The 10,559-nt window shown below is 43.4% G+C and overlaps 2 protein-coding genes across 3 annotated transcripts; both read right to left on the bottom strand.

Moving 5' to 3' along the window:
- Positions 1-688: 688 nt before the first annotated feature.
- LOC128270000 (coronin-7-like) lies at positions 689-2,955 on the bottom strand. The gene is made up of 4 exons (XM_053007406.1): positions 2,460-2,955; positions 1,811-2,364; positions 1,585-1,737; positions 689-718 (listed from the first exon to the last, which is right to left on the bottom strand). Exons 1-4 carry the CDS (start codon positions 2,953-2,955, stop codon positions 689-691), a joined length of 1,233 nt encoding a protein of 410 aa, XP_052863366.1.
- Positions 2,956-7,065: 4,110 nt separating this feature from the next.
- Positions 7,066-10,060, bottom strand: LOC128269394 (NADH-ubiquinone oxidoreductase 75 kDa subunit, mitochondrial-like). Of its 2 annotated transcripts, none has more exons than XM_053006856.1 (5): positions 9,945-10,060; positions 9,555-9,723; positions 8,258-9,445; positions 7,926-8,108; positions 7,066-7,836 (listed from the first exon to the last, which is right to left on the bottom strand). In XM_053006856.1, the coding sequence occupies exons 2-5, from the start codon at positions 9,717-9,719 to the stop codon at positions 7,195-7,197; spliced, it is 2,178 nt and encodes a 725-aa protein (XP_052862816.1). In that variant the 5' UTR covers positions 9,720-9,723; positions 9,945-10,060; the 3' UTR covers positions 7,066-7,194. The 2 variants fall into 2 exon arrangements, with proteins under 2 accessions (XP_052862816.1, XP_052862808.1); XM_053006848.1 differs by having other exon boundaries at positions 9,555-9,738; positions 9,945-10,050.
- Between the last annotated feature and the right edge of the window lie 499 nt (positions 10,061-10,559).

Here is a 10,559-nt window from a genome sequence, read left to right as displayed (position 1 = left end):
TAAATGCAGTGAAAGTGTTTTGCGGAAGCTTGCGTCTCTTTTACCAATAGTGCATGAAAAAATTAAACGCATCAAAGAGATACACGCTAAAAGTTTTCTACAGTACGAAGACCTTAGCAAGTAAGCAATAACATTTATTTGATGATCAAACTGATAGCCTTCGGTTTTATTGTCCTTATCGTACAATATTGTTTTACAAATAACCCCCATGGGTAATGCATATCTTTTTACTTTCATCACTCCAGCTCCGATGCAACCAAGTGTTCATCAGATATCAAAAGTGTTTTGGCGACAGCATTATACTGTGAAGAATCGCTTAAAATGTTTGAATGTACCGAAGCCGTGTAAGCCATTTTATCAAAAAAAAATTTTGAATGGTTAAAGTATTGTTTATTTTTCTTTCTACGTTACAGTAGAGACATCAATTGCCATATCAACCCTTTGTTGGACGATTATAAATACATTCAAGCTAGATGCTCATTCCCGTTGGATGAGGCCTCGAAGGAAGGCACATGTGTTGTAGATCTATCAGCTCAACTAGCTGACCTGGAGCAAGGCATTAGTCTGTTGTTTTCGGTGCAGCAAGAACTGAGCGAGCTAATGTTGACATTTAACGCTTTGTACATATACAATCGCTATTCGGGACATCAAGCTAAAACGAAAGATTTAGAGGAAGCAATCGCGCATTTCAGTAGCACTGTATCCAGCACCAGATAATCTTTGAAAGAAAAAATCTTTGGTTAAGAACTTTTACCAAAGCACATGGCGACTTGAAGGTCGATGTTGAACAGAAATCAGCAAAGGACATGTCTCAGCTGCGGGCAACGACTACTAGGCGTTTGAAGCTGCCGGATAATAATAATCGTAAAACACTTAATTTTATTCATCTTCGCATTCTATCGCATCTCTATCTTCGCATTCGCATGAATCACACCGAACGATAACTGTCAAAATTGCCTATATTTCGCGTTACGTTCGTACGTTCGCTTTACGAGTTATCCTTGTTCAGTGCTGGTCTTTGCACCGAAACACGAAGGGATCCTCCATCATTTTTAACGAACTTAAATTTGTTTTCTGAAACAAAAATTTACAAATCTGCATTTAAACGAAGCATCCGTGCGGACAATATAACCGATACGGTTCCCAACTCGTCCGTCATCAGCCAAAAGGAAACAATAGCATCAACAGCGCAATGGACCATAGAGAATTAGTAACAAATCTACAATAGAATACGACCAGTTTTCTAAATCCGATAAACACAGCGTTAGCGTATTTATTTTTAAAATGATTATATATCCTATGTACGCGCGACATCGCGCCATACGAAAACAAACGACCAGAGCTGTCAAAGAAAATTCCCGGTCAGGAAACTGTCAATATTCCCGCTTCGAAGCATCAGCATATTTGTTTTATGTTATGGTTGCAAGTTTTGTTTTAGGAGTTCGAAAGATCGTTCTCGACCTCAGAAAACGCTGTGCTCGGTTCCGGTGCGGCAATTCCGTTTATATCCACAGAAAGAGTATCCCTATGGAACAGAGCAATAAAACGATAAAGCCAATTGTAGTCATCCTCGGTATAACTTACGACAACAGGAGCTTCACCCAGTTCACGCATAGCTGGATCCAGGCTAATTTTTGGCACTGAAGCATCCAGTCCGATCAGCCACTGCGTAGCAGTAAGTTCACTTTTAAATCCGTTAGTGTCGGGATACAAATCGTTGTGAAAATCACGGTAGCTCTGTCAAATAATGAAACAAAATGTAATTAACCTTGCATTAACTAACCTACCATAGTGCACGTCTACCACGTACCTTTCTTGGGACTTGGTACATTATTGGAATGACCGAGTTTGATGTCAGTTGAATGATGCGGTTTACCTCCCCTTCCATTACTTTGAGCGCTCGTTTAGGAACTAAACAAGCTCCTTTGGTTTGCTCGCCGGAATGGCGAATACCTTCAATTAGAAATGGATCTTTGTCGATGATCTCTAGATAATTGATGGTAGTGTCGCCTTTTCCAGCTAAAAAGAGCATGTTGGTGTCGGGATCGAACAATGGCATAAGAACGCCTGTTGAGCAGTCGAGTTCAAGCAGTTTTTCGGGTGTGGAAAAATTGCGCAGATCACGTATAAAAACCTGACGCACACGTGATGCATCGAAACCAGTTGTAAGAATACGATCTTGGTCGCCCAACCAGACGATTCGCGAATCCTTTATGCTTTGATGGCTTTCCGTCGCCATTACGATAGGCGAGGGAGCACGGGGGTCCAAGACACGCACCATTTTGTCCTTGCAGCTGGTAGCACACGTCTTCCCATCAAGTTTCCAGCTAAGCGATTGTATCACGTCAGGATGGTCGTTGTTAGCTGTGAAGTAAGGAAACATTGAACGAAAACGAGAGCCGCATTAGCTACTTCAGACTTAGTGACATGGGTAAGTGTGTTAGGATATTGTTTCTTACTGAAAGCTTCCTTTTGACATGTTAAGTCCCACAGGCTAACGCAGCCTATTGCGGTAGCGAAGAGCAAGCAGTCTGCAGTTGGGTGAAAACCGACGGTTTCCACTCGTCTTTGTTTGGTGGAGAATGAACACTCGGGATTCGAAATCGACTGTTCCAGTCCTTTCTCGGGAACGTGCCACACTTTCACCAGACAATCTTGCGATCCGGTCGCTAAGAGACCATCATGGAACGGCGAGAAATCGAGGTAGGTTACCGTATCCGAATGTGCGTGCAAAAGAGGCATAGCCTTGCCTTTGCGGCCACAATCGTCGATTGGCAACACTGCCAGACTTGAGCCTACATGCTCCCAGTTGAACGCGATGAACGCAGCAGACGCGGCAACGTTATTGCCATAGGTTTGATACGAACCTACGCATATGTCCCTTATGCACGCCTCTGGCTTTGGAACGATTGGTGTCGCATTCTTGTACTTTGATGCCTTAAATCTCCATGCCATGTTGAATCCGATTCCTGCACGTCCCACAATTTTCCTTTCTCACTCGATGTATCAGATCACTGATGGTGCTCCTTACTACGAACTCCTCTTTCTTCGATTTCTGCTACTTGCTTAAGCTACGTATGCGGTTTGAATTCTGCGCGGTGTAAATGAGTACAGTTTTCGAGGTAGATTTGAATGGTCCGTCCTGAAATTGAAATGACAAAATTACGGTTCAACTGCCGCACAAATGGCTACATTCTTGGCGTTTGGCACTGAGACAACAGCTATTAAGAGCACATTATTTGTGTTTATAAATTTTTCTGTGTAAAATAGAAACAACACTTGCTACAAGCACTTCTGTTTCAGGTATTTTCATGTACTTCTCCATCGACCGACAGAGCTTACTGTGATCAGTTGCAATAGGCGTGAAATTCGCTGCAGAAGTTTCCTCTTCATCTCGATTGAAGGGGAAAATTCACTGTTCCTTGCCATGCACGTACAGGTACACATCATAGCAAACATGCGCGCTGCATGCATCTGTGGGCCGGGTGGCAAAGTATAGCCGCCGCTATGCTTCTCCGCTTACCCTTTAAGAACGTCGTTAACACACTGTAGGAAGATGGAAAACACACACACGGTCCATAGAACAAAGCCGTCTGTGATAGATGGTAGTGGAAACCGAACAAATCAGCGAATTACGAAAAGTTCAGTGCATTGAACGAAAACATTAATTTCGTTTTGCAGGAAATAATGCCGTCTCGAGATCGTTGAAGCCATTTAAATGTTACAAATATTCGAATATTCAATCGTCGAGGACGGCCCGGTCTAGTCTGATTCACTTCTGCCGCAACACAGTTTCTTATTTAAACTAAATGCAAAGACAAAAAGCCGGTGAAGCACCCGCCTACTGGCATCCATTAATGGGTATCAGGTAGCAGGATAAACCATACTCAATACTTACTCGACTATGAGCGTTGAAGCAATAGCTGTTTCAACTGGAATGCAAGCTACGGCTTTTCACTATGGTACCGTACCTAATGCAACCATTCAATTGCTGCGGCTACAATGGATCCCACTAAAGATATTCTCTTGATTGTTGCAGGCAATAGACCGTTTCATTGAGAGTTTATTCGCTACTTAGAATCACTACTGCTTCACTTCGCATGCGAACGAAAAGACGGTCCCAGCAACCGCCTGATCCTGACGAAGACTGTTTTGGTTATGCGCCTTTCGGAACCATTCATTCGGCAAGCTTCGCGTGCATGTGGTGGTGTGCTGAGAAAAGCCGACTCGCTCACGGAATACGCACCCACCGACTCACTTCTCCAACCCTTCCAGTGGTCCAGTGGTGCGTACCATTACCAACACAATGATATTTGCGATACGTTCATGACCAAGCATTGAATAAGCCTGGTGCCTGATGTGGGTATTATAGAGACTTTGAGCGTCGTTCTTCTCTTTGATTGAATGAGCTAAAAAAATAAACGCACAATAATCTTCTCTCTCTGGTATCGTATCTTTTGTACGTCGCCCTTTTACACCCATACTAGAAAAAAATAAAATAGAATATGTTTTCTTTGTTAGCTGCTAAGATTGAACATTATGGTGCAAAATATATTTCTCAAACAACATTGAAACAATCCACATGACTTAATGCCCACAACTAGGGATTTTAAAACATGAGACTATAATGCATAAATGCATTTTAATATACAATATTGATATTTTTCTAGTTGCACTGATAAATTTATCATTTGTAGTAAATTCCATAACTGTACTGTACTCTAGTATGTTGACAATAACTTGGGCGGTTACTATTTCGGATACAGATGTGTTAGATGTGAAATTGCAACCATTGTTACCAGTATAGTGCGTAATTTTTATTCATGCTTAACATCGATATGAACATCATTATTCGTTTTTGGATGCTTTGGCGTTAATCGTTTCGCTTTTTTCATATGCATTATCCTGCCTCTCAACAGCGTTTAGTTTTCGTTTAGCAAAACTGCAGATTCCGTCTTTGCAATCAAGCTGAATCGAAGACGAATCGGATTCTGGTCCATCCTTCTTCGCCCATGGATTCCAATATTTCAGAAGAATCGGTTGTATAAATTTATGCCAAATATACAGCAAAACAGGAACAATGAAACACGGCACACAAACCATTGCTCACTGTGACGGTAGTGCGGTTATATTTTGCGGTGCGGTTGCAGCAAAAGGAACCGTTTCGCACTGAATATGGAGATCAAATTTAGCTTATTTCACAAAATACAAGCTTCGAGGGTATGCTAATCAAATAACCAGGGAATTTTTCAAGGGCTGCAGCCGCGTGTACAACGCTGTACCCGTTAGAATTGTTCTGTTCTATTGGTTTTCATTTATTGCTTTGGTGCTGCTGTCACTTTTTTTTAGCTCTTTGTCAATTTGACAGTACAATGTTGTTGACGGAGATGTGCATATAAAATAGCTGTATTATCAGGTAATGGTAATGCCGGTAGTTTTTATTTCGTGGATCAGGTTCTTCAATGGAATTCTAAGAACTGTTTCCATTCTCAACAACATAGCTGCGTGGTGGGCTGTACACGCAGTCATTTTGTGGAGCGTACAAAAATCAATCGGCGTTACCTGATAATACAGTTACCTTAATAATGCAGGTTGAACCAAGAGCTCACTTAACCTAAGGGAGCTTAGGCCAGGCTTGTTAAAATACCATTAACCAATCTCACGAACTGCCTCGAGATGTAAGCAAATGTTTCCGTCATTATTTTGGTCCGCGTTGTTTCGAGTAGATTGAAAGCGTTTTTATAAATATCTGGGCTGGTAAAGGCAATAAATAACTAAAATACGTTATTAATTAAATGACATCCGAAAATAATGGTTATGTTTCATCAGAGCAATGAATAAGCCACATCATGAGGAGATAGAACTAAACCTACACACAGAACCGCCTTTTTGCAACTAAAGCCCCATTGGCTCTACTAAATGACAGCACGTGTATTACTGACACCAGCCAGTTACGTTGGTGAAGAGAGAAACATATTTTTGGAATTTCGCTAACAAACCTGGCCCAAGCCAGAAATCTCTTGCTTCATCCTGCATTAGAGTAATCTTGCATACAGCGAGCGGTCATAGATTTCAATCGCAGCACACTGAACGCTGAACGCAATCGTTATGAAATTCTGAAAAGCATCAATTTGGTTCTGGAGTACTCAAAGCAAAAGTGGTGACTGCAGCAAATAACATTCCGCCAGTAAGTGCGTCAGTGTTGGCTGTCGTATCGGTCATCGTTTGCCAGGAGCACTTCCCAAAATTGCACTTCTTTCCGTCGCATCGCAGCGTTGCCGATATTTCTAATAGTATTTGTTTATTGTAAGATCACTGAAGCCAGTGTCTGAAAAAATGGGAGGTTCCGTTAGCGCTATGCCTTTCTTGGCCACTGCATCAGAAGTTGAAGAACCTAGACCAACTCCAATCAAAGAGAAACCAAAATGTAAAGCATGTTGCGCTTGCCCGGAGACGAAAAAGGCGCGTGATGCATGGTAAATGTCTTATTTAATATTACGTAACCAAACATTATTTTTACTATTTATTTTCTTGTTTGTAGCATCATGGAGAACGGCGAGGAAAATTGCAGTGAATTCATAGAACGACACAAGCAGTGTATGCGAGACATGGGCTTTAACATTTAACTTAAAAACATGGAACTGAGCGTGTTGCCTGGAGGTTCTATTGCGAGAAAGCATGCTGTTGTAATTAGATTATTTCTGTAATTTATACTTTGAACAACAATGGGTAACAACATGCTCCTGTAGTTCTACTGCAGTTTGTGTTATACTGTTGAACGTGAAGGATCTTCGGTTTTCGATTCGGGATTCATAGAGATAAATATGTGTGCTATAGGGTACCTAAAGAATGACAGAAATATACCTGGCGGAGATCAAGTTCGGGTTTACATAAGTGCGAACCAACAAAAATGTACGTTACTTAGATTTACAAAGCGATTTATTCATATTTAAATATGCAACCAACATGGTGTTACTAATTTACAACGATTGCAGTCGATCGTTTTGAAACTGCCTGTTTCGGTTAACTACATCCTCTGATGGAGCACGAGAATGAGCTCTGATCGATGGTAGCAGAGAATTTATTGAATTTCTATTTGCATCGCTTCAAGTATACTTGGGAGCTACCGAGCTATCAGGTGCTAGCCGCATTAAGGCCGAAAGAAACGAACGATAAGCGAAAAAGTTAACAGCTTTAGTTAATTGCCTGTTTCTTTGCGGCCGTCACACATTTAGCCATCGTAGGTGATGCTCGCGTTATCGGATCGGTCATAAAGAAGTCCTCCAATTTTTTCTGCAGTACTTCAACTTGGGCGCTCTCGAAATGAACCGATCCGTGCTTGAGCAGTGCATCGACGATGTTGAAAAAGTTGGATGCCTCGAGACGTCCGTAACGCACAATGTGAGGCGCTACGTCCTCCATACGCGCCCGCAGTTCATCTAGAGTGTCGTATGGTAGCGGAGTACTTGCGACTTCCGATAGAGCGCGTAGAATTTTCCAATCTTCCCGAGCCAGACCGGGCGGTGTGACGGCAACCAACGTCTGCTGGGCACGTCCCTCTGTATTCACATATGTAGCCTGCTTCTCGGTGTAGGCTGCACCAGGAAGAATGGCGTGTGCGAGTTGCGCGCCAGCATCGCCGTGATGCCCTTGATAGACAATGAAGCAATCTTTCGGCAGCGCTTCACGATCAATAACTCCAGCATCCGCTCCAAGCAGGAAGAGTACTTTCGGTTGAACTTCCAGTGCCGATTCGATGCCAGCACGATAGCCTACGTCTAGGGCCGCCGTTTGAGCTGCATTTGTTTGCAAAACGTTCCACACTTTCCAGTTTTTCTATAAAAGGTATGAAAGCAGAATTATTAACCAAAACTGAGCCAGAGTCGAAAAATTGATAAATTAATAAGAATAACGAAGATACTTACATCCGCCGTCGACAGCGCATTGGCAAAGACATGCAACGAAGTAAGGAAAGAATGCCCATCCTTGCGCGCCAGCTGATTAGCACCAACGATGATCAGTGGTTTCTTTGCCTCTTGCAGCTTCTTCGCAAAAGGATGGTGCCCATTAGCAATGTCGCGAATAACTGATGTATCGCTGCCCAAATACTGCAGATAAAAGCGAGATTTAACTTGATTTTGAATGTGCTTAAATTGCATCGTTCATCGAACGTTCGTTAAGAACATCGTTGATAGCATAAATTAAAATAGCACTCGTGAGTCTGCCAACGCGAATAAAATTTTATAGTAGCACATACCTCGTAGTCGTAGGAAAGGTTAACCTTCGGTCCAATCAGGGCAATGTTCTGCTCGTTGTGGATGAAACCTTTCCGTAAACGGGTGTTAAGGAGCGGTGCCTCATAGCGAGGATTGGTGCCCACGAGCAGTACCAAGTCCGCTTCTTCGCACGATGCGATTGACGAGTTTAGCAGATAGCTAGAGCGAAAGTCCGTTCCTGTGCCATCCGTTGGAAACTTTTGTTCGGTGCACAAGGTTTCTGATCCTAGTCGATTGAGAAGGTCCTTAAGCGCAACTAGCGCTTCAGCGTCTGCCAGTCCTCCAGCGACTGCGGCAACTTTTCCCTTTGGTGCCCCACGCAACGCCTGCGCAACCGTAATTAATGCAGATTCCCACTCGACAGCTTCGAGTTCGCCGTTCGGTTTGCGAAGCATTGGAGCAATGAGCCTTTGACGCTTCAGGCCATCGCAAGCAAAACGCGACTTGTCGGACAACCACTCCTCGTTGATGGCATCATTATCACGCGGCAAAATTCGCAATACTTCGCCAGTGCGCGTACTAATCACGATGTTGCTGCCGAGCGCGTCCAGCACATCAATGGATTCAACTTTCCGTATTTCCCAGGGGCGTGCCACGAAACTGTACGGTTTATTGGTGAGCGCACCGACCGGACACAGGTCGATCACATTGCCGGACAGTTCGGAAAGGAAAAACTTTTCCACATACGTACCGATCTGCATATCGTTGCCACGCCCGGTAGTTCCAAGATCATCAACGCCCGCCACCTCCGACGCAAAGCGGATGCAACGCGTGCAGTGAATGCACCGCGTCATGATGGTTTTGATCAACGGCCCGATGTCCTTATCCTCGACGGCCCGCTTACCGGTGTGATGGATGTCGGTGAAGCGGGATCGATCTGAACCGAACGCCATCGCCTGATCCTGTAGATCGCACTCTCCTCCCTGGTCACAGATCGGACAGTCTAATGGGTGATTCATCAGCAGGAATTCCATGACGCCTTCGCGCGCTTTGCGGGTCATTTCAGAATTGGTCTTGATGCGCCACCCTTTCATTACCGGCATCGCACAGGCCGCTACCGGTTTAGGGGATTTTTCTACCTCAACCAGACACATGCGGCAGTTACCTGCTACCGCTAGCCGTTCGTGATAGCAGAAACGAGGTATCTCTACCCCAATCTGCGCAGCAGCCTATAAGATTTCAATAGAAGCCACACAGATGTAACTAATTAAAAGGGAAAGCAACTTCACGTAACCTTCACTGTAGATTTAATTTATATATATGTATAAATATACATACCTGCAAAACTGTTGTGCCCGGTTCTACCATCACCGATTGATCGTCGACGAATACTTCAATCTTTTCTGGCACCTTCGCCGGAACGCTAGCGGAGGTTCGAATGATTGCTTGTGGGTGGCATCTGGAACCCAGGGCGATAACCCGGGTGAGCGGAATTCGCAGCATTGTTCTACAAAGTGGTGAACTAAACAGTTTTACATTTAGGTGAACAATTAGTTTTGAATCGATTCACTATCATACACTAGAACGGTAGAAAAATACGGCTGTCAAAAGGAATTGATGCTTGGAAAAATTACATAATTTCATCCACAGTTTCACACCAAAGGGCCGTGATTTGGTTTCAGACAGCGCGTTCATACCATTCGTAACGCAGTAATATCACAAACTTACTTCAATTTGATCCGTCCAAAGATATCTTGGAAAATTTAAGATTTTCGATTTAACTATATTGTATTTCTCTTCTTCACTTCTTCACCGCTACTCGTGCTTGTCGAACAGTGTTTTTGACAACTGTTTGATGAGTGAAGTGACAGCTGTCATTGAAATTTTTTGTGTACACGTCAGAATAGTTTGTTATGAGTGCCGTGCCACACGGCACGAAACAACGGATAAAACAGCCTCCTACCGCGACAATTTTGACAGTAAAGCGATCAGTAGGTGTCAAAAGCGTTGTGGGTCAGCAGACTCTGCAACAGGGCGCATAACAGACGAAAACAGAGGTTTGTTTACAAACAGACGAAAACAGAGGTTTGTTAACAAGCAAAGATTCTTATTTGTGATGTTATTTTGAATTTCAACTATAAGTTTATCTCCATTTCAGCAATAAAATGGATAGCAAACCTGAGCAAAAAAGATGGTTATTGTGTCGTTGATCTGCTCTTGTTGTATGCGGTGGAGCAGAACGTTGCCGTCCTCTTTCCGATGAAAGAAGATTGGTCGCACCCACCATGTTCGTCGACCGCGTCTCCGCTCATCTCGACGCCTCTGCACATTGTTGATGATGAT

Source organism: Anopheles cruzii, chromosome X, assembly GCF_943734635.1.
Source record: "Anopheles cruzii chromosome X, idAnoCruzAS_RS32_06, whole genome shotgun sequence".
NCBI lineage: Eukaryota > Metazoa > Arthropoda > Insecta > Diptera > Culicidae > Anopheles > Anopheles cruzii.
The sequence above is the reverse complement of the archived record's forward strand: the minus strand, read 5'-3'. Positions and strand labels throughout refer to the sequence as shown.